Below are 25571 nucleotides of genomic sequence, written 5' to 3'. Positions count from 1 at the left end.
CGGCACCATGGTGGATCATGTGATCTCCCGGATTACAATTCAGTGTGTTCTGTTCCCACCGATGTAATCCACTCACTTAAAATTAAATCTACAGTGACACAAAGTGAAGTAGTGAAGTTGAGTTGCAGCTGAAATGTGATTACATTATTTTGAACAGCAACATTTTTTGGAAGATATTTAATCTTATCATTGTCATGATGGGTGGGCAAGAGTGAAACTGGCGATGTTGATTAATTGGCAGTTACATTTTCTCTGCTCCACATCAAAAGTATGAAGCCATTGTGAAGGCTGGTAACTAGTAATTTATCTGCAACACAGATGGGGGATTAACGAAATACCATGCCAGTCACTTTTAATAGCACTGACCTTCTCTCTCCAGCAGGCTTTTCATGAAATGAGTTACCCACATTATATTAAATGCTAATGAAGAGACAGAAAACTCTGGTGATGTTGAGAACAGTTAACAGCAGTATTAGGATGTGGCTGACGCCGAGGGGTGCTTAAGTGACTAACGTGGATAGTTTAGGTAATGTGGTGGTGGATTCAGTACTTGAAAAGAGCAAAAAGACCAAGCTGTGATGGGGCTGAAATGTAGTAATATATTCTGAGAAGTGAGGGGTTAGATAATAACTTAACATTGCCACGGGCTGAAGTTTTTCCTTACGGCTGAAAAGAAACAACAGGGCTTAGTGGGCCTGAGTTTGTTGATTACAGTTGGATAGATGGTACAAAACTGAAAACTGACACCAAGCCATAATTATGGTCATCCTGGCTAGATTCAGACCAAACATGCTGGACTCCAAACACATTTACTTAGGCTTAATCAGGCTCAATGCAATATATCTCTCCTTGTGTGAAGGTCAGTAGCACTTAAAATGTTGTATTATGTGAATGGTGGTCATCTACTAAAGCAGAACGAGTACTACAGTAGAACAGCTTTCCAAACGTCCTGAGCACTGGTGCAAATGAGTTTCTGCTTCTGCTCACAGGCATACTGATACTCTCGGTCTAGAGCCGTTACTTTTTATCTAGAAATTAGAATTTTTGTTCAAACTTGGTTGGAGAGGTTCAAAATCAGATCTTAAAACCCTATTTGAATTCAAAATATACAGCATACCAACACCAACACATACGTCACACTGTGTTAAGTAACCAAGTTGTAGCTCATCAGCGGGCGACAACAGCTAAGTTAATGTTTTGTAGTGACAAATAAGACGAAAAATTTGCTTAAATGTCCTCCTGAGTGGACGATCACGACACTAAAAGCTTTAAGAGCCAAAATGCAGTACAGTGTGCAAGAAATTAAATAATTTTCCTTTAAAGAGTGGGTTTGCAAATTCCTAACGTTAAACTTTTGAACTTTGATCAAACAGATGATGACATGAAACAGCTACAGTGCTCAATCAACCCAAGCCTTGTTTGACTGATGAAATCCTGATGAGATAAGATAGTTTTAAACAGTGCAGTGTGGTGTCCAAACAAGCAGAGCTGCCAAACAGAGGCTTAGATTACTACCTTATTCAGAGGATCACAAGTTTAACAGTGAATTCCTGATGTTGACGCTGAGGAAACTTACTGAGGTTGAGGTTGCTCTTATGGCTTTTAATCTTATCGACCACTCCACTGTAAAACAGCTCGAAGCTGTCAAAAGTCCAGTCCTCCATCTTGCATGAATTTATTCGCCTCTGCAGCTGACCGCTCCCCGGGACACTTGTGCATGATCCTGCTGGCAGGGTGGCAGCCTTGGGTCTTTCTTGAAACAGAGCCACAGCTGCAGGTTGTCCAAATCTGGCCCAGCTTGTTTTGCACCGTCTGCTACCTTATGACCTCAAGACTCCTTCAAAACCCATCAAAGTTCAGGTGTAGGCTCCATGTTTGCATGTCCAATTCAGAGTCAAAAAGCAGACACAAGAGGCTATTTTAAAAAGGCCTGCACACACACACAGCAATGGTCTGCACACACACACAGCGATGGTCAGTGACCAGAGCTGTTGTGAACGTGTCCGGCACTGGGAGGAAAGCAAAGGAGGGCAGTGGAGGTTGTGAGAGGTGGGGCTTTTCAGGGTGGCCAGTCGACTAAGAGGGTCTGGAATCTGAGATTTCACATGGGGAACAGACTGACACAGGCATCATAAATATTATTGCATCATTATGGGGTTATACATGCTGCCTGTGTGAGGTTAAGTTATGTGTTTTGGTCAGTGTTTGCATTTGTGGTAGCAGTACGAGTATGCATTCGTACTGTACATCGGCAAGCAAAGTAAATCGCTTTTCATCTGAGCGGGCAAAGTTGTTAAGTCGTCAAAGGAAAAGTACTGTGTGGGGTTTGCAATCCAGGCCAGAGACAATGGTTCCTTTCAGTGTAGGAAGGTGGGGGGTACAGCGGGGTTGGCGGGGATCAGAGAAACAGAGACACGGAAAGGGAGGCAGAGAGAGAGAGACACAGGCACTTTACACTGGCCCACATTGTCACCACTCACCACAGTGTTTGTTACAGCCTATCAGCAAATCTACTGATGTCAATACGACATTCAAGACACCGACAAAGAGAAGGGGAGGACAATATTACGCCAGCACTGACAAGTGAGAGTTTAAGGAAAGCTAATGTATTTTGGTTCCTTCACCAACTGATGACACTCAGGAGTCCGCAGGGACACTGTAGTCCTGCTTTACTGGTCACTCACTGAATCCATTTTCACCTTTCACCTCATCCAGGTATAATTATCTTACCCTCAAACACAAAACCAATATCTCCCATATTGCAATTCAGGCTAGCAAAATAATTAGTTTACCCCATCTGTCGGTCTGTAATTACACGCTTTTATATTCTGGTTGTAGTTAAGAGTGAACAAAGTGAGTTCTACAGTTAGTCTTCCTTTTGTTTTCTCAATGGCCTCGTTCTACTCCTCGTGTTGTCTGTGGGTGACCTAGATTTCACCCACCTGTTTCACTTTTCCCTCTCCTCTGCAACATGATGTTTCCTTCGTGGCTGCATCTCAAACCTCACAGTTTCTTCCCATGACATCAAAATAAACACCCCGCCTTTCTTGTGCCATGCTGCCTTCACTGACCTCTTGTTTACACGGCGCAGAGCCGGGCTCTTTGACAGGCAGTGTGTGTGAGCAACAGTATGTCTGGCTTCTCTCTCGCTCTCTGGTATGTTACTGTGAAGGTTGCATGCTTGAAATTTAGAAGGGAAGAAGAAGAAATGAACATGCAATGAATAATCTAGATAAATATGTTTTATAATCCAATGTTGTGACAGCAGCGAGGATAGCATCTGCTTGTTTGGAGAACAGTAATCATATCATAGATTTCATTACATCATAGTTATCTCGTCAGGACATCTCAGTCTGCTCCGAGTACTGAGAACCAATCGGGAAGAAAAACAAATGACATATTCATGATTTGTGCTCGTTGATCCCAGCAGCAGGTTTAATGTCTTGCTCAAAAACACTATGACAGAACATACAGTAACAGTACAGCCAGAGTTCTCACTGAGAACTTAGTCTCTCTACCCACATGGCCACCTGTTGCATTCTCACACACTCTGCTTCAGCTCACAAATGATCAAACACTGCAGAGACCTGAATATGGACTACAGTACATTGAAACTAATGCAAAATAAGATAATCACATTAATCCAGACCTTACATGAATTACAATCTAAAAATCAAATTACAGAAACATCTGCTTCGAAGCCGTCAGGACACATTCATCCCACTTATACAGCAACTTCATTTCCTGAAAAATGGAGCTAGCCTAGGACAGATAAGTCTCTTTAACAGGCTTCATTTTCATGCAGCATGTTTTGTAGCTGCCTATTTAAAAAGGAGAATGAATCATCATTGCCATTGGAGTACAAGTATGAGTAATGAGGCCGTGTCTCACAGAATACTCAATCACTTGCATAATTAGCTCCAAGAATACTTACATTTTTCCCTGTAAACCTCATCTCTCATTTCCTACTACCGTCATCTATTTCTTTAATGTTTTACTTTCAAAATAATGCCTTATTGGATGGTCTGATTTGATAACCATGCCTTGTGTGATAACATACAAACAGTTGGTAACACCTTAGATTAGGGAACACATATTCACAATTAACTAGGTGCTTACCAACATGCATATAAGTAGCATACTAACCCTTTATTAGTAAATATTAAGCATGTATTAACACCTTATGTAGGGTCATATTGGCAAGTGCAGGTGGGTGTGGAAGAACAAACAAACAAACAAACAAACAGACAGACACACAGACACACAGAACCACTAAAGACAATACTTCACTCCCACTCTGTGGGGTGAAGTGACCAGATGCCTCCTAATAATTTGATTTACACAACTACTTGTTATTCCGGGTAGTTTCCCAGTACCAGTGAGTTCACACAGAACCAGGTGGTATTGCGAGAAACATTGCATTACAGACCCATTGAAGTGCATCTCTCAAACACATTAGCTTTCAGCTGTGCTTGTTTGTGCCTGGTCTGCATGTGCTGCTCCCTTACACAATATGAAGTAGGACAGCAGCTAGGACACTGTATTGATCAGCCAGTCACTGTAGAGCACAGTCACAGCCTGTTCCCCCGCACTGACCTTCAAATACACAACCTCAAACTGAATATACACTCTCTCTCTCTCTCTCTCTCTCTCTCACACACACTTACTCATACATAGTACATGCGTGTGCACACACACATACACACATAATACCACACAAGCAGCATTAAAACCAATAAACTCCAACTCCAGATATTTGTGCGACACAGACAACATCAGACAGTCCATCTGTGATTCCAAGTGATCGTCAATTTGGCTTGTGGACTCAAAAGCTTACATACAATGGATTTTTTGGCTTCACTGTGCTCTTTATGAGGAAGGAAAAATAACCAGTGTCCCAGTCAAACCTACACGACAGACTACAACACTTCCACTTCTTCACTTCAGACATTAGTTTGTCATAGGGCAAGTCTCCACTCTCTGAAGGGGAGCACCTGATGAGATATATACAAGATGCTTTCAATGACCCTGGTAACTTTCATGACTTCTGCTTGGTCCACAGTGCATCGAGCTTACAGGAGAGGCAGTAAATGGCATCACTTCTGTAATTATCCATGCACTAACCAAACGCCTGCTGCTGCTGCTGCCACTTTGTGGTAGTAAATGCACCACAAACTAGGTGGTCATTGGAGAAGAATTGTTCAGTTTTGTATCTTTTAATATAATCACATATTAATATAATATATATTAGTCGACTTAACTGATCAACTTTTTAGAATGACATGACAAATCAAATATTCATGCCTTTCCACTGTCCTATTTGTGTGGATATGTGGAGGCTCTACTTAAGTAATATACTTCAAGGCAGCCAAGAATAAAAAGCAGACAAGAGAAAAGTACAAACAGGCCACAATGGAAGAGAGACAGAAATGGGAGTGAGAGAGAATAAAAATAGAGGCAGGGGAGAACCAAGGGGAGATGGAACAAGAAAACAATGAAAGCTAAGCCCCTTAAGCCTGCATGTATAATTACATGAGGTGTTTTCCATTGGCACAAGCCTCTGCCATTTTAGCACCAATAGCAGGGTCAGTTCAGTCGAGCTGTGTAACCCATGGGACACATTCTCGTTGATCTATCCCTCTGCTTTTACATCCATAGCTATAATTATTACAACAATCACAGGGTTATCACACAAGGAAACTGTGGTATCAAAGTGCTTCTTGTAAATCTTGGCGTGCAGTGCAGACCGAACTGTACTAGTAAACTCGCACACAAAAAAAAAATACAAAAATCATATATTCCCACAATGGTCGTTTAGAACTGCACATACACTAGAGGTACAGAGTACAGAGCAGTTTTATGCTAAAACCCTTGCATTATTTATGCCTGTGGCTTCTGTGGCTGCTGCTATGAAGCTCCAAACTCACAAAGCTCTGCAGCTTTGTATAACAGACAAAGTACAAGCACACGACATGCGTATAAAACATGTCAGTCAGTGGCCGACTTATATGACATTATAATGTGCTACATATGTGCATACATTTTTAAGATAATTAAAAAATGAAACTCGCACATATATATATATATATATATATATATATATATATATATATATTATATAATAATCTAATCTAATTCTCTGATATCAATTGTGTGTCGGAAAAATAACCACTGTACTGTATGTTATGCCTTTAACACCGAATGACAACACCCATCTCCTGCTGTTCGTTCTCTGCCAGGTTGTCATGGGCCTGCTTCACTGTCTCTTGCCAGCTGGAGTCCTTCCTGAGGGCAACTTTAGGGATCCTGTCACTGGACATTCCCAGTTCATGACCAAGCCATCTGACCCTTCTTCCTACAACTGGTCAGCTGTTAAAAGACTTCACTGGATTTTGTCTTTCTGTATCACCCTCCAGCACAGAAGGGACTTAAAGGGAAAACAGATTTCAGCCATTTAATCAAAGGTCCATCCGATAAAATTTTACTCTCCTGTACCAAGGTCCATTGAGACAATTTAGCATGTTCATCTCACAGGAGACATGAGCTGCTGGTCTACTGCTACGTTGTTTGACACGCTTTCTGTCACTTGGGTAAATCCAAACATCGGATTTTTATACATTTGATCTCAACAGCGGGGGCAGCAGTGGATCAAAATAATTAAGTAACAGACTTGGATTCTGATGTCCAAAATCGCATCCAATCCCCATATACAGCACAACTAAGATATGCATCCTGTCATCTTGCTCAGCCAGCCGAGAAAACCACATACAGTACAAGAAAACATAGCAACTGCTATGGTCTCCAAAACAACACCAGCAATATGTTGAATTCAGTCTCACTTTAAACCCACATTTGTATGTTAAGATAACTTTAACATGCATTTCAGCACGCAAAATACTGAAGAGAATCTAAACTACAGCACAACACATTCAGGGCCTGTGCAGCTCCAGACGCCACGTGACTCTGTTTCATTGAGATGTTGGCAGCCAAGACGTTGTTGATGTTGGCAGCCAAAGATGCCGCAAAAAACGAACAGGACTTGGTGTCAGAGTTCACTGCGCAATTCAAATCCAAGGAGATTGACCAATATATCGCAGAACTTGACAGACTGAATATATCTGATAACCTAAAAACGCATGCTATTTACATGTTTGGAAACAGTCGGAGAGACGTTGTTCCAGACCTGCAGTATCATGACATCTTCAACTTCCTGATTAACTTCCCTTCATCTTACTCCAGAGAGTCACTGAACTTTTACAAGAGCCTGGAGGGGAAACAAAAGGACTCAATCTGGTTTTGTGACCAACATTCAACTCAGGAGTGTTGTACCTGCTAAAGATAGCGTTGTTGTCACTGGAAGGGTAAGTGTCACAGCATAACGTGGGCATTAGCAATGAGCAGTGTAATGTAAATAATTGCTGTTTTAATGTTACTGTGCAGACTTGCGTGTAAGTGTTAAGCACCAAATCCATTGCTTGATGGATTTCAAACCAAAGGTTGTCGGTTCGATTCCGGATGTATATAAATACAAACCGTTACTTCTTCTGCTCGCTATGAGCATGTTTTATAGCAATGATTCACCTCCATAGTCTCTCTATATCTGTGGGGATCTGGTAAAATGCTCTCCCATTAGCTATTGTGCCCTGGGATGCCAAATCAGGCTTTCTACAATCTTCATTTTTATGATGAAAACAGCTGGTATAGAGACGAGTTGCAATATTTCCTGATTTATGTGTTATCTAGTGCGTCTACAGAGGTGAACAGCGTAGTATCCTGCCAGAGGACGTTACCATGGATGCGTGACGTCAGCTACCAGAGCTCTAAAGTAATTAAAAACAACACCAACAACAAAGACAACTGCAGGAATTCACTTGATCAAGGCAGACAGAGGAACATCCACATTTATGTATTTATTCATTGTGATAAAAACATAAAAGGAGAGCTGGAGCACACTGCTGGCACTTTAAACTAGCGTGATTATTCTGTGAATGTTGTGTGTTTGGCACACATGACACTTAGAAAGATGAAAGAAATGAAAGGACAGAAAGAAAGAAAATAAGCAGAGGGTATGAACAAGGACCTGGAGAGTAAAGAGGAAAAAAAAAAGAGGAAGCGTGCATGTTAGCCTAGCCTTATGTGAACCCACATTCGGAAACATGGTTACAAATTAACCAATTAACTGCCTCCAGAGTACCAGAGGTCATTCACAACAAAAGTCCCCACACACACATACACAAACACCGCCATCTGGAATGGAAAGTCACGTCTCCTGTGAAGGCAGGAGACAATATACTTAAGCAGCGCATTTGTTTTGGCATACGTGTGGGTCCCAGCTTTATTTTAGGCAACAGAAAGAAAGGTCAGAGCGAGAGGAGGAGGGAGAGAGACACAGAGAGAGTGAGAAAACGCCAACGCTCAAATAAAAATAAACACAAATAAATTATTTCTTAGGATTTACTTTCAATAGTGCAACTGTTCTCTTTATGAACCATGATCAAATAATTCCTTTTATTACCGACTGAGCAGTCAATTTGTTATTAATAGTTTATAAACTACTTAAAAAGTGTGCAGTCTTGCTATTATTTCCCAAATCCCAAAGAAATATGTGCAAAGTCTATGTTTTTGTCTGACTGGCTGCCAACTGGATAGATGTAAAAATACACTACACTTAAAATAAAGTACATTTTTATTTTCAGTGTTAGAATAAGCCTTTTATTTGTACTTTAAGAAGGGCTGTGCTTTATGGAGGCTGCCATCTTGTACCGTTATCATCCACAGATGAGTAATTCCACTAATTTTTACACACGGGACCTTTATCCTGTTCAGTGGGCAGATTTAATTGTGGAGCAGCCACAGACAATGCAATGCTCTTGTCCATTAAAGGGATGGAATGTAAGGTGCTTCCACACTGTCAGATGAAAGTTTGCAAAATTCCTATACAAATATATCAACATGATACTTCTTTCCTCTGTATCTGAATGGAATTGATAAAACATTTTTTTACATCTTTTGTGCAAACTCTGGCTGGACCTCTTATATAATGGCAGGTTATGTTCCTATATTATCAGAAAAGCCATTACACAACACGTAAACTCATAACATCCTGCTACAAGGACTCCTTTGTTTCACTCCACTAATCTCATTAACTCTAACTAATGGCAAACTGTACATAACCATTCTGTATAAGCAGTCGACGTCTCTTCAACACATAACTAAAAACAGGATAAATAACTTTGCTAATATGGGTTATACTAAGCGAGGAATCGCACACACTCTCAGCAGTCAACTGTCTTATTACTAAAGCACAGTGTGCAAAGAGAAAGCAGAAATTGAATACACACCAACTAGACTACAAGGCAGGGAGCTTTGGACTCCATTATGTGCTAATGGATTGTCATGGTTCAGTGTTCCCTGACGTGCTATTGCACCAGCCAGAGATGGGACAGGAGACCGAGAGACACGAGAGAAAGAGATAGGGTTAGAAAAATGAGAAAAATTATAGGAAATGAGATGTTCGGGACGAAGCAGTAGGGCGGCTTCAAGAAATCTGAGAGAATCAATGACATACAGAGTTAATGTGAAAAAATAACATTACCCAGAGGTACTAGAACCCTTTGTCAATCACCAACAGAAGGCGAGAGGTATGAAGGTCCACCCTCTTATAAAATGCCAACTGGCTGCCATCTTGGGTATAGCTAGAATGACATTTTTTGTTCTTGACTCTTTTTTCGCCCATGCAATGGTCACAGCTGTCTCGGCTGCTTTGTGTGCAAACACGCGTTTGTCAGACGTTAGAGGAACCTCAGAATACAGCTGTGTCTGACAGAAAGAAGGCATAAAAGGAAAGGGAAATCAAAAGCACTAGAAAGCAGGAGAAGTTAAATGAGCAGAGAGAGAGAGAGAGAGCTGAGGCTGATCCAGAAAAGGAGAGGACAGGATTTGAAAGAGCAGCTCAGCGGGATGGAGAGAAAAAGGCAAAGGGAGCCCTAGAGGAATGTCCTTTAAAAGACTAGGCAGGAGGAAAGAAAGAAATGAGGAAGCAAGGAAAGGACAAACAGGAAGAAGGGAAGGTTTCGTCTAGCTAGCCTCCTGACAATGTGACAATAGATACAGCCCTTTTAGCTCAGGCACAGGCATTATGAGGGAGGACATAGCCTGAGGTATTCTCTTTCTGACACACACACACACACTCCCTCTACACAGCATGGGACCGACAACGTGCTGCAATATTTCAGGACAGGCAATACCCCTTCACTGCAAGGGAATGTGGAAACGTTTCAGTTGAGTGGGCAGACTAGGGATGAGCATCATACAGTTTGTTTCACATCAAGCTGATGCCCTCTCTTTCTCATGCCTCTGCATCATCCATTTGCATGCTTCCTTAATGTTTTCCTTTATGATTCTTCATTGCCCATTCTAATTATCAGATCAGACAGTTATCTGAAGTTCATGTTAGCTCTGTGTGTTAGTCCCTAATGGTCCGAAGTGGAAAGTTCCAACACTGGAACAAAGCGCTGCTTATTCACGTATCTAGTCTGTCAGTGTCAAGCTGCACACAGCATCCAAGTGCACTGCACAAAACCAACATCCTGCTATTCGGAGACACCACAAAGCAGACTGATTCCATGAGATGCTAATATACTTCAGTACTAATGTGACAAGGAGTTTGACCGTCTCCTCAAAGAGTGAATACCTTCTACAACATCATAATGGCAGCATCTCCACAACACAAAACTCACTATTTGTACACAAAGTTTCCCTCATTCTGTTGCTTTCTTGTGCCTGCTGATGCAAACATCCTCACCACCAAAGAGAAGGAAATTGTGGGTAAACTGAAAAATCATAATCAGTGGAAATAGAAGTACAATCATCGTGAGAAATCACAGGAGGCTACAACTGTGACCTCTGAACACAGTGATGATGATGTCTTACTGAAACATAACATGCAGCGGTGGGCCTCTATCAACTAAAGTAGGCAATCCTTAGACTATGTTTAGCCACATGTGTGTTTACCAGAAGGATGTCTGCTCCATGTAGGTGTGTGTGTGTCAACTGTGTACTCACGCAGGAAATGTTTCTCCAATAAGGCAATTTCCAGGTGACCTTTGACTTCATTTAGTCGGTCTGACTCCGACCTCTGGAACTCCTGGATGGCAGCAGCCATGGTGGGAGACCCTGAACCTGCCTGTAACACACACACAAAAAAAAGGAAAGGTTTAATTTTTAAATTACTACACAACATAATAAATACAAGCATGGACATCCCATATGAGCCCATACACACACATACACACAGTCAAGCAGGGCACACAACTCACGATTCGGTTTCTTCTTCTGATTCAAGTCCAGCAGGAGTGTAGTTGGAGGAGGAAGGCGGAAAAAAAAAATAGGATCCTTCCCCTCATCCGACTACAACACTGATGAGTCACACACCTCTGACTCGGGGCTTTCACACTAGCACACACATCACCACACCACTAGCAACACATCATTAGCAAATGAAAATGACAACTGCATGAAAGAGAAGGAGGGGGGGGAGGAATTAGGGGTGAGAGGACGATGGAGAGGAAGGAGAAGAGTAAAGAGCAAAGAGAGATGTGGCTGCTGTGCTAGCAGGATGATAAGCTATGCAGGTGGAGCCTCAGTGCTCGACTAGAGCGAGGGTCCTTTAAGAGACTTGTGCGCGCGCACACACACACAGATGCAGCAGCTTCTCCCAGACAACAGCCAGCATGGCTTGTGCCGGCATCGACATACTGCAATATCTTTTAGCTGATGTATTCTCACTCAGCAAGCGATAAAAAGAGAGAGAGAGCCATAGTACTTAAGTGACAATGAGCTAAACAAACAAGAGAGACAGAGAGATGGTCCGTGACTTAAGAAGCACTTCAAAAAAAACAAAGGACAACTTCACAGACATCGACACAGAGGTTATGACAACAACAAAAGCACCAAGACAAGGAGAAGAAATGGCAGTGGGAGCGAAAATAATCTTTGCTGCATTAAGAGCGATGAGCTGCAAAGCTGTGTAATGTTTTGTGTCATGTTTGGAACATAACACACCCTCATGTGTCCATGTTAATTCTCAGTCAGAGCCTCCTGGTCCTCAAAAGTAGGTCAAGCTCTGACATCACTGGGTGATTATCGACTGATTAATTATTGTGCCCCAACCCCCCCCCCCCCTTTATGAGAGTGGCTTCTACGAGCTGAGGCTTTTATATTTTAAGACTGTTCATTATGCACAGACAGCGGAGACCATGTGATCATCATACACTGGCTGTGATTGGCAATAGAAAACCTTATTTTTTGGAAAACAAATAAAACCTGCCAAAACAGGTTATAATGAATCCTCTACCATTTAAAAAAAAAAAACAATTCAACCATTATCTCACTTTCCCACCACCTGTGAAATCACACAGCTTTCTCCCGACCGAACAGATTTCCTATGATTTCGTCATCTTTTAAAATGACTGCTGTTGTATGAACACAAAGCTGCAAAGACCTAATGTAACATGATACATAGATCTATATCCATTCTTGTCCTATGTTTTAAAATGAATATAGATACAATGAGGGGGTGATGCAGCTGGGTAAACAAGGAAAGAACAGTGAATGCAGTCGCCCGTGCAAGTCTTAACACCATCTGGCTGATGACATTCTAGCTATTTAATATGGATAGCACACGCTAGTTTGTCATAAAGTGAATATAACCTGCAGCACAAGGGCAAACTCTGTCCTCTTTATATCAGTTGAGGTAATGAAGGTGAGGTTTAGACACAGGTCATGTGGTGTCATTTTGAAGACTGTGTAGGACTGCCAACGATTAATCAACACATTGTCGTATTATTATTAATAGTAGCAAATAAATAAAAGCATGTGGACAGGCTAGGCTAACTTAGCCTAGCCTGTCCAGGCTTCTCTCTGGTTGTTAACTATTTTGATAATCAATTATTTGGTTTGAGGTTCTTTTATTTATTAAAAAATGTATTAAAACTTCTTAAACAAGTTGAATGCTCGTGTTCATGCTAGCATTCATTCTGAATATTAAAATCCCGGTTGGAGCTACAGTCTCTGGCTCTTAAATTAAGTAAGCATGCTAATGAACTAAGCTAGTGTGGCTCCAATGTCATATGTAGCCCGTTCAGGAAAAGCTAACGTAGTCTAGCCTATCCAGGAAAAGCTAACGTAGTCGAGCCTGTCCAGGAAAAGCTAACGTAGTCGAGCCTGTCCAGGAAAAGCTAACGTAGTCTAGCCTGTCCAGGCTTCTCTCTGGTTGTCAACTATTTTGCTAATCAATTATTTGGTTTGAGGATTTTTTATTTATTAAAAAAAATTATTAAAACTTTTTTAAACAAGTTGAATGATTGTGTTCATACTGGCATTCATTCTGAATATTAAAATTCAAGTTTTAAGCGTGCTATGAACTAAGCTAGTGTGGCGCCAATGTCACATTAGTGTAGCCAGTGCAGGAAAAGCTAACGTAGTCTAGCCTATCCAGGAAAAGCTAACGTAGTCGAGCCTGTCCAGGAAAAGCCAACGTAGTCTAGCCTGTCCAGGCTTCTCTCTGGTTGTCAGACTATTTTGATAATGAATTATTTGGTTTGAGGTTCTTTTATTTATTAAAAAAAAATATTAAAACTTCTTAAACAAGTTGAATGCTTGTGTTCATACTAGCATTCATTCTGAATATTAAAATTCCAGTTGCATCTAAAGTATCTGGCTTTAAAATTAAGTAAGCGTGCTATGAACTAAGCAAGTGTGGCACCGATGTCATATTAGCTTAGCCTGACCAGAAAAAGCTAACGCAGTCTCGCCTGTCCAGGCTTCTCACTGGTTGTCAGACTATTTTGATAATCGATTATTTGGTTTGAGGTTTTTTAATTTATTAAAAAATGCTTTAAAACTTCTTAAATGTGAATAAATTAACATTTAATTTTCATTTTGGTTTGTGGACAAATCGAGACATTTGAAAACATCATCATATCCAGGTTACCTCACCTTATGTTAGGTAGAGGTTTAATAGTAGTAGTAGATTTTCTTTCTATTTTGTTTGTTTCATTATAAGGAGGGGACAACCAAAATGATCACTAGTTATACCTGAATATAGTGCGCCACAGGACCACACATATAATAAAGGGACCACAGAAGAAGAGATTTCAAACAAGCAGAAGCAGCTTTGATACACGGACTGCAACCGAATACTTTGTTTATCATGATTGTGCAAGTGTGAATGTGCGTGTTCTTGTATTCGATACCTCATTCTGACCTTTTCTGGCATAAACACTGACCTTGTCAGGTGCAAAACCTGGTCCTAAAGAGGCAGCACCTAATTTAAGGCTAATATTTGAATTGTGGTTAAGGTTATGAAGCATGCTTTGTTTAGACAGTGACAGTGCAGTGCCCTAAGAAGAAAAGCTGTAAAACCTGTATGTGTGCTTGAGTGTGTGCGTCTCCCAGCAGGGATAACCGTTAGCTTGGTTTATTTTTGGGGCTTCAGAGTGTGACTCATCAGTGCCGTGATGTGGGCGATGTCTTGCCGGTGGGCTGGTAATCATACAGGAAAACACAAGTGCACATACAGACATACAAACACCAGCTCACAGACACTCTTGAGGACACAAACACAGTGAATATATGCAAATGCAGACATGCTGCTCATACCCATGGTCAGCAAAGATAGATGTTTTTCAACATTTGACTCCAGGCCTTAGACCGATTTCAGTGGGATGCAAGAAAACGCACAAGCACGCACTGGGGCCCACACTAATCCAGTGTTTTAAACTCTGTTAGCTGCCAATCAGTGCTTGTGCCTTGATGATGACGACAATACTGGTGCTGGTAGTCATCCACAAAGATGAGAAGGAGCTGCAGATTTCATGAAATATAAATGATTGCTCGTGTGGGAGGAAGACACTACATCAGAAAAGATTATCTGTGTTTTAGGGTGGGTCTTTTCCTCCTTTCTCCATCCAGTCCATCTCCACCCCTCTAAACATCTCTCTTTGGAGGCTACATCTCCGTCCTTGAGCCTCCTCCATGACTTTCCCCGCTTAAATATGTTCTGTCCTTCCATTTTTCATCCCCTCACTGCTGTAGAATATCTCTTCATCTCACGTTGCCATCACTATTTCTGCTCGTCTGCTGCTGATCGCCAGATCTAATCTGTGTCCACCTTTGGAAAATCTGCAATCTTCCAATTTTCTTCATCATAATTACCTCTCCATTCATCTCTTTAGCTCAGTGGCCAAAAATATAAGGAGAAAATCTAAGAGTTATATTGAATTATACATATATAGGACTAAAAGAGAGAACACAACTGAAAAGAAACAAAAAGAAAAGAATTGAAGGGGAAGTATATTAAGATCAAATGACAGTCAAAGAGCAAAAGACAGAAAAAGGAAATGAAACACTATCTGCTTCCTCCTTTCATTAATCACTCATGAGGCCACAGTTTAAAACTACAGGTGTTCATATAAATGCATGATGGGAACTCACAGGGTCTCTCAGGAGGTCCTCTGTTTCTCGGAAAGCTGCCCTAGGCTTCAGCTGCATGTCATCGCTACATTCGTTGTCGGAGGCGGGCGGTGACTCCGCCAGATCTGGGAAATCGTCTCTTGTCCTGGGACCACGGAAGCGGATCTTGTCCAGGCGCTTTAGCATGGTCAACACCGCGCACCTGGGCTTTACCTTAACATGGCGGATGGCAACCCTGAAAAACAAGGACAAAAAATATATACTATTAGGGCTGCAACTAACGATTATTTTCGAAATCGATTGATCAGTGTTTGTCAAAGATGGAAATGACGATGTTCGCAAATGTCTTTGTTTTGTTCACAAACCAAAATGATTCAGTTTGAATGATTTCTTTGTTATATGAAGCAAAGAAACCAAGAAAATATTCACATTTAAGAAGCTAAAACAATGAGAAATCTTGTTTTTAATCATGAAAAAAGCTTCAAACCGATTATCGATTATCAAAATAGTTGGCGATTAATTTAGTAATCGATTCATCGATTAATCGTTTCAGCTCTATATACTATTACAATTTGCTTACAGCGTTCATCATTACTACAAACTGGGATTGTAGTTGTAATGGAGGCAGATTTTATTCAACCATGTCTTCAATCTCAACCAAAGATATTGTTTTTTATGTCAACAACATGTCATTGAAATATTTTACCGGCTATGCTGCTATTGTTGCTCTAACCATGTTAGTGCTTGTAATTTCTTCTCCCCGTAGGCCTCCACAGGAAGATGGAACCAGTAACCACGTTAGCTCTACGATAACCACATCCTCCGCCAAACAATCGCTAGCAGCAGGTCTGCTCACTTCATTTCTTGTTTTGATTTTTTACAGCGATTACCACTGGAAATGCTAGATGTTGTGAAAAGCTCAATTTCTTTTTTTTCTTTTTTTTTTTTTGTAAATACTCAGGTCATTGTACACAGAGCTGCGGCACACACACTGCAGTAAAATTAATCAAACTGATGGAAACAAAACACAGACCAGAAGAGTTCTGACAACATTAATGCTGAAAAACAGTACGCCAATAAAGAATAACAGTCCAACAGGCTGCAACTAACAAATGTGTTTTATGATGAATGAATCTGTCCACTACATTCTCTATGGCTACAACAATTAATTGATTATTAATTGATTACTTAGTTAATCATCAACTATTTTGACAATTGATTAATCAGTTAAAAAATAAAATATGCATCATCAGAACAAGATCCCTTTTTTTTAAGCTTCTTAGATGTGAATATTTTTGATTCAATGATTAAATGAATCAATAGTGAGTATGTGAAATGTCTGAAAAATCAACCCAACTTAGTCACTTCTACTGATGTCTTTTCCCATATGGAGCACTTTACAAAGCCGTCAATATAATAGAGTTGAAGTTATGGTCCATTTTTGTGCTGTGTAATATTAAATGTGATGGAACAATGAGAACTTAATTTAATTTGCATAGAAAACAATTAAATTTGAAAACGATTACAGGTTTAGCCCTGGTTAAAATTGACTGAAGCACATAAGATTTGTTTGACAACATTTCACAATACATTAGGGCTGAAACAATCGATTACTAAATGAATCGTTGACTATTTTGATAATTGATTAATCAATTTGAGTGTTTTTTTTTTTTTTTTAAGAATCTGATCAACTTCTCTAGTAATACAAAGCCAAATGCAAATTGGTGAAGTATTCCTTTAAGGCCTTTCTTTGAATGAAAAGTGCTGACTGAAGGAAACAGCAATATTCGCCTATAGTACTACGAGGTCATTCCTGATTTGACCGAATACGTTATGTCAAAAATATTCTCACATTCATCCATCATTGAGCCACACAACGCCTTGTAAACACGGTGTAACCATGTAGCTTTTTGACTACTGTGATTTGTCTTTCAGACAGGGATTAAGTGCAGTTCTTCTTTTGTAATCCGAGCAGATTACTTAATCTGCTTGACTGGCTGATGAGCTGTCACATGGCCAAGAAGGTTATCTGACTGATAAAAAAAAAAAATTGTCCCCCATTAGATTGACAATGATCTCATACAACCTTTAAACACACTGATTCATCAAGGAAATGAGTGGAGGATGAATCAATCATGATACAGTCACTTAGAGAACAATAGTCACCTGGGTCTCATTGACGCAACAGGGTGGACAACTGGACAATGACCCCAGAGATGACTTAGGGCGCTTTCACACCAACAGCAGTTGGTGCGCACCAAACGATCCATTCGAACCAAAAACTCTAGTTCGTTTCGTTTTCGTTGGTGTGAAAGCATCAATCGCACTCGGGTCCGCACCAAATCAAGCAGACCGAGACCGCCAAAAAGAGGTGGTCTCGGTCTGCTTGACGCCGCACCAACTGTCAGACTCTGGTGCGGTCCCTCTGGTGAGAACGCGAACTCGGGTCCAAATAAATGGGTCTGCAGTAAATGCCATGGACATAGCCTACCTTGTAGGTCTTTGCAGCAATCTTCGTCTCACAGTTAGCACGACCACATTCATGAAAATAGCGCGTCTGCCTGAAATGATGCGTTATACGTCTTCGCCGACTCCAGTGCATCAGCAGATTGTTCTCCAGACGCAGCCGCGACTCATTCTCAAATTTGATATTTTGCCAAAAATGGCCAATACAGAGAATGTAATAAACGAAGATCAGAGCAAGTAGCAATGTGCGAACGTGTTGCTCCATAGTGAGTCAAAATTGGCGCTTTTCTACCGGAAGATATATACACATTGATGAAACGTCAATCGGGCCAATTTTGGTTCGTTTGCTGGTGTGAAAGCGGACCACACTGGAGTCATATGTTACATAATACCAATTGTATTGCCTGGTGCGGATCAAATAATCGAACTAGTGGTGTGAAAGCGCCCTTAGTCAAGATACAATTATGATTATGGACTGGAAAATTCACAAACTCCCAAACTCCCGTCCTCCGCCAAACACGACAGTTAAAATATCTGCAAAATTCTTCATGTCCAACTAGAAGTTTGTCTGATGCGTTGGAGAATATGCTTGGAATTAGTTTGAAAACAACTTGTATGTGCCACAAAAAGCCTGCTGCCAACTAGTGGTCAGATATTTGAATGCAACACAAAGCCACAGTCAAAAATATTAAAGGTCCCATATTATAGTCTATTTCTCAAAGTTAACCTAGTTCCCTGGTGTCCTAATGAACATGTCTGTGACATGCTTTGGTCAAAATACCATAAGAACGAAGCACCACAGCAGTTCAATCACCCTGCCAAAACAGCCCTGTTCAGAACGCTCGGTTTAGTAGTATCACTTTAAAAAAAGTCAAACGAAACTTAAGGGACAGGAAATCACATCAGCCACAGAGGCTACTGAGGGCTAACAGCAATTAGCATTTGGAAAAGTGATCATTTGCAGACTCTAGCAGGCACATTGCTGTCATATATGACATGTATCCACTGGACAGATAAATCCTTTGAGGCTGGAAGTTTGTGTAGAACTCTGTGCTGCACTGTGGAGGCAAGAATAGAACTTTTCGCGTACTTCCGGTTTTTGGATGCCATTGCCCTCACCAGCACTCTCATGTGTTTTACGGACAAAGCTGAGCGCCGCGAAGTCAACATCGTGTGTTTCATCTCTTGTACTTAGACTGAGGAGAACCACAAAAACCATGAGTGAGTCATCTTTTTTCACACTTTGGGGACTGGTAGGGCCTCCAGAGTCCCAAATATAAGGATTTAAATGATTAAAAAGTTGATTTTGCATAATATGGGACGTGTAAATGACAAACAGACAATATTTACGTAATTGCCATTTCTATCAAACATTTTTAGCTAATAAATTACTGTGCACACACACACACACACACTAGAAATAAACTAAGATGTTTCCACAGACCTACAAGCATAAAAGGCAACACATATTAGATTTCCACACAGACACAACCCCACTGACATGGACACAGATAAGTGGAAATTGCAGAGGTGAATGGTGGGCTGTTGTTTCCTCCCCTAGGGGAGAGTGGAAACATGGTGAGTGGCAGGTTAATAAACACTTACCTCCACTCGCCCCTGCCAAGACACCTGAAACTGTGAAATATGTTCACAGCAGCCACCTGAACATGACTTCACACAACAGCTGTCAGACACTCGTCGGTGGATAATCCACGTCGTCAAAGCACAACAACGACAACAAATCAAAAGAATCTGAAAATCTGTTAATATGTGTGCAAATGTTTTTTATTCATTTTCTTCAGTTCGGTGGCAATTTTTGCGAAACGTGTGTTATTAAGGAGATGAAAAGTGAGGACAGGAGGAGGAGGACGGTAAGGAGGAGGAGGATGAAGGTTTCAGCTCAAGGTCTGATCACTATAAAGGCTCCTGTGGGGACGCACACAAACAGCCCTCATGAGTCATTTGCTTGGCAAAAAAAAACCACACAAAACACAACCATCTTCACCTAATTATCAGTCACTGCTAACACACTGTTCTCATAAAACAGAACAAGAGAGGCAAAGATATGCACTCACACACACACAAAACAATGTGTAACAGCACACACAGTATAATGTTTGTTTGCAAAAGCATACATTAGTCAGGGGTGAGTAGCTTTAGTAGCTCGTGAACAAGCTAATGCACTTTATCTGTGTGTGTGTGAGAGAGTCTCTGTTTGAGTAATCTTCTGCTAATGACCTGTAGTATCTTGAGGTTACTTTCGGCCAATCCCTCATAGAAACAGCCAATAACAAACACTCTTGGATCTCCCCCTGACGCCTTTTGCCCTACATGAGTGATTCTCAGTTTTAGAAGAAAACTGTGTCTAAAGGTCTCATCTGGAGGTGAAGCAAGTCTTAGATCAACACTGTAAAATGCAAAAAAAAAAACAAAAAAAAACATCTACAGTCTTGTGTCACAAAACAGAACCAACACAATTCACCACTCACTACATCACTTTACTTTCTTTATATTTGATCTAAAATGAATTCAGAAAGTAATCTGCAATTTCTATATTTTTTGTTTAATGACCAAACATTAAAATAATAAAATGTTAGTCAAACATTTCAAAATACAAGATGTAAAATTATTTCACTAAATTTAAGTCATAGCCAAAAGAATTTCAATACCAGTTCAATTTAATACCCAAATTCAGCAATTACCTTTACATACTTCGATTCAATTTTTTAGTGCTCGTGCAGTTCATTCAACGCATCCATGCAACCCTGTGTATGGTTTTATCTTTGTGATATTTGCTCAACTGTTCACTCTAAATTACCCGTAGGTGTGAGTGTGCGAGTGAATGATTGTTCATCTCTATATATTGGCCCTGTGACGGACTGGCGACCTGTCCTGCTTTTCAGCCTACAACAGCTGGGATTGGCACCAACAGTCTCGTGACCCTCATGTGGAGGATAAAGAGGTAGATGATGAATGTTCACTGATCACTGTAAGAAACAGGGCTGTGGAACAACCTGCTACTCGTTTACAGTCAATATATTTACATTAGAAATACACTTATTGTGTTAGTCTGACTAAAACCTGACTTAAATTACACATAAACAGTATAACAGTAACAGTATAAACAGTAAGTAAATAGTGCTAAACTGCGTTAGACTAACACACCCGATCTACATAACACACAGTTTCCACACCCCGATTTAACCCAGAAATAATACAATTATATACATGTAAGTTAATTGGTATGAGTGGAGGACATATTATGCAAAACCAACTTTTTAATCATTTAAATCATTATATTTGGGACTCTGGAGGCCCTATCAGTCGGCAAAGTGTGAAAAAAAGATCACTCACTCATGTTTTTGTGGTCCTCCTCAGTCTAAGTACAGGAGATGAAACACACAATGTTACTGGCGAGGGCAACGGCATCCAAAAACCGGAAGTCTGCCAGTAGACCACACTGTTGACAAGTAGACCACTTTTTCTGGGACGTTAGGTAGTCCGGGTTTGGTTTCACAGTACGTGAAGGTTTGACAATAAGTACTTGTTCAGAGGAAATGCCACTTTTCACACTGAACCCTTGTTTCCTTTTACGGGCGCTTTCACTTTTACAAAGTTCCGCATTAAAAAAAAAACACACACACAAGGCCACCCTGCCTTCATAATCATCATCATCATTACTGGTTGCTGCAGAAATAAGGCTCAGTACAGACAGACAGATGCTCTCATCTCTCATCAGGGATTTATAAGAAAATCAGAGAAAAAACAAAACATCTCTCCAGCAGCAAAGTGAATGCTTCAACAATCACTCTCACTTTCACCTTAAAATCCCAGTCAAGTTTTAAATAAACAGCCTACATGTGCTTCAGAATGTGTGGAGTATTTGCCAGGTCGTCCAACAGAGGGAGCCTGCATTATGCTCCATTTGCTGAACATCATGACACCAAAGCACATAAAATCAGCTGTTAGATTAACCGTTGTCACATGTATGTACAGTATATCTAAATATATTTGATTGTACAGTAGAGAAAAAAGTCTGAATTGTGCCAAATACAAGCAGCTTCTGAGGATCAACAAGGTGGAACAACTCTGTGCTTGATGAACATTGTTATTGTAAATGTTCTCATCAAACTGCTTCTTTTCATTTGATGTCAGCCCAGGGGAAAGAGCAGCAGGAAGGGAGGAGAGCACACACATTTGAAGGACCTTAATTAGACCTATTAGCCATATCGTGTTCTGTTTGTAGTCGGAGGCGAAACAACTGTCTAAAGCTCAAAGAAGCACGTTCAAGATGAACTGCTCAACAAATTTGTAAGAGAGAGTAGTAAAGACAGAAACGGTAGGAAGAAGAGAAAAAAGCGCTGGCTTTTATCTCACTTATGCAACGTTCTGGGCAACATGTTGTTGGCTGAACAAAAATAAAAGTCAATTATTTAGGACACACTGATGCATGTTTTAAACGCAACTCCTCACACTTTGTTTTGGACATTAAATGACCACATTGTGTGACATTTTGCCGCACTGAGATGGCGGATTTCAAAGTCACCATGAGCTCAGACGTAAACAGTCACGAGTTTGAAGGAAAATCGTATAAATTAAGTTATTTCTAAATGCACCGTGGCAAGAAAAACACTTTGTTGTTGTCATCCACCAACGCTGTCCTCACACTCCCTGCCAGCCATGCAGCCTCCATCCTATTCTGCTGCTATTTATTTCACCATGCAGTTATATAAACAAGGTTATCAATCAATCAATGATCAAAACAACTGGTCAATCAGGCCTGTCTCTGGACGCAGGTGACTGAGGTCAAAGAGTAATCAAATTCGAGCTGCGTGTGATGAGCACGGCAGTATGAGTTCAGGACACTAAGACACGACTTCCAGACTGAATATGAATAGAGAACAAGGCTGGGCAGTAATCCAATAACAATAAATATGGCACTATAATATTCTTCAATAGCCATATTACAAAAGATCCATCTTCCATCATATCATTTTAATGTGTTGACATAAGTTGAAAGAAGAACAATAACGACATGGTTTCCTAAGCAACATGTAGAGTAAAAATGTAACTTACATTTATCACAATAATAATTATTAATAACAACCTTTGACAACCGGAGCATTTATTTTCCATTTGACAGCAGTTTTTAGAACTGTAATCCCTAAACTCAAAAAGGTCAAAGGTCAGTCGGTTCATGAACACACCACAAGAGCATTATTATGCACTATGTGGTGCATTATGAAGAAACAGAATGAAAATATAATATCAGGTATAATATTTCTTTCCTATCCGCAAATACCTACAATACATTCAGGGCAGATTCCGTTTCTTATTTCAGGTTTTAATTGTCCTACAGGGTTTATATTTAGAACTACTTTAAGGAATTTCAATCAAAATTACAAAATAATAATAACAGTATCGAGTAGCGCTAAGTGAAGTTAGCTAGGCTTAACTATAATATTGAATATAGTAGGGGTGGGGGAAAAAAAATTCACATTAACATTGGAATCACGATTCCAACCATCCACGATCCTGAATCGAAACACCAGTTTGTGTTATTTGTGTACAGTTTATTTTTGTAACTTCTGGGAGAAAAAGGCAGCTAGCCTAAGCTTTTATTTATGCAAGTTATTTTTTTGTACAGTAAGTAAGTTTTTATTTGTTTTGAATAAATAAATGTTAACTTTTGTCTTTAAGTTTGCCTTTGTGTGATCACATTATCTTATACAAACTATATTGTTTTGATGCCATAATTTGCCGTAACACACTATGCAATCAATTTTTGAATCGAGAATCGATTATGAATCGAACCATGACCCTAAGAATCGGAATCAAATCCAATCATGAGCCACCCAAAGATTCACGTATAATGTTTCTTTCCTAACCATCAAATATCTACAATGCATTCAGGGCAGATTCCGTTTCATATTTCAGGGTCTTTTTCATTTTCCTACAGGGCTTATATTTAGAATTATTTTAAGGGATTAAACAAACAGAAAATTGAAAGATAATTACAAATAATAATAATAACAGTATCGACGGTATTGCGATTTTCATACAATGCTAAGTGAAGTTAGCTAGGCTCAACTAGAATATTGAATATAGACTTTGTTCATTGGCGCTTACATGGTAGAAATTTGGCTTTGAGTAAATTAAGTTAACAGAACATCAAGTAGGGATGATATACATAATTATGTCAAATAAAAAGCACTCACAATAAGTTGATTATTGGGAAAGTGGTAATTTGATAAAGAAACCACATGAAATTCTGGTGAGTGACTTGACTTTCTTGGTAACTTTTCAATAATGTTATTTTTAATCTTTGGATTTCGTGGTTTTTTTTCATGGCAGTAACATTGCAAAAATGAAAATATTTAGTAAAAATAAATATATAATTTGCGTTTATATGCTTCCTTTTATAACATTTGCACACATCTCATCAAGGTAGATTACAGACAGAACGTTTATTTACAATTATATTGAACAAATATCGTGAATCGCAATGATCGTGTCCAGGATAACCGTGACAGAAAACGTTGATATCGCCCAATGCCAAACCCAAACAAGATGGTGGGACATTATATTTATCTGAAACATAACGAGACGCGACATGAAATTCACCAAAAAAAAACAAAAACGCATTTTGAATGACCGTGAAAGCACCGCGGTGTTACATAAAACTACACCCTTTTTTTCCCCCTCTCAAAAACAGTGCACATTAGAATAAGAGAAACAAACATGTGTGTTCTTACCCAGCACGTAAATCGTAGCAAAGTTTCATGAACACTGAGATTGGCTTTGGTCTGTTTTAACCTTCAGTACACCTGCTGCTCTGGACCACGTCCACATTCGCGCCTGTGTCACGGCGAGAACCGCTCACTTGGTGCATCCATTCCTACGTTATCCGCTCGTTTGTCCTCATCTAAATGTCGTCTCCCGCTGAGTGCCGAGCACTAACCGCCTGACCAGGAGGGGAGAGAAACAAAAAAAAAAGGAGGAGGTAGAAAAAAATACCAGTTGCGTCCCCTCCTTCTCCTCCTCCTCCTCCTCCCAGGAGAGAAAAAGAGAGAGCGAGTCGGGCTGGAGAAGAGAGCCTCTCCCCTTCGCTTCTTCGTCGCTTGTTGATTTTGAAGGAGCGGAGCAGACGGAGGAGCAGGGCCGAGGAAGTTTCGTCAGTCTTCGCGTTCTTAAAGGGGCCGTTAACCGTGAGCCGTTCACAGGAGAAGAGAAACAACAACAACAACACAAGATGGCGCTCTCCCCATCACCGCCCTGTGGCCACTCACAGTCATGTACAGCATAAACACAACAGGAGGGCAAACAATTATGGAGGACGAAACCTGACATATCAATAAATAGATGAATAAATAAATGCATAAATAAATAAATAAATAAATAAACAAATACAGGAATAAATAAATAAATGCACAGATAGACCCGAATCGAGCACACTCCTGTAACCAATCATGCTGTCTGACTGAGGTTAGGACCTCCTACCTCATTAACATATGGACACAGAAATAAATAAATAAATGTAGGCAAACTACATAAATAAATGTAGATGAACAGAAATAAATAAATGTAGATGAACAGAAATGTAGAAATAAATATAAAGCATTTATTTATTT

The 25571-nt window shown here is 40.1% G+C and overlaps 1 protein-coding gene across 6 annotated transcripts in view; it reads right to left on the bottom strand.

The window, feature by feature from the left end:
* Positions 1–25024, bottom strand: part of gramd4a (GRAM domain containing 4a) — a 48337-nt gene extending 23313 nt beyond the window's left edge. For 2 of the 6 annotated variants that reach the window (XM_083906659.1, XM_083906661.1), the window contains exons 1-3: positions 24696–25024; positions 15496–15709; positions 11065–11185 (exon numbers count right to left, since the gene is read on the bottom strand). In XM_083906659.1, coding sequence (XP_083762785.1) covers positions 11065–11185; positions 15496–15709; positions 24696–24724 — 364 coding nt within the window. In that variant the 5' untranslated portion in view covers positions 24725–25024. Of the gene's footprint in view, positions 1–1576; positions 1954–11064; positions 11186–11318; positions 12037–15495; positions 15710–24695 lie in introns of those variants that run through there. The other 4 variants (XM_083906660.1, XM_083906662.1, XM_083906663.1 and 1 more) reach the window with 3 other exon arrangements.
* Between the last annotated feature and the right edge of the window lie 547 nt (positions 25025–25571).

Source organism: Microchirus variegatus, assembly GCF_963457635.1.
Source record: "Microchirus variegatus genome assembly, chromosome: 20".
Classification (NCBI taxonomy): Eukaryota; Metazoa; Chordata; class Actinopteri; order Pleuronectiformes; family Soleidae; genus Microchirus; species Microchirus variegatus.
The sequence above is the reverse complement of the archived record's forward strand: the minus strand, read 5'-3'. Positions and strand labels throughout refer to the sequence as shown.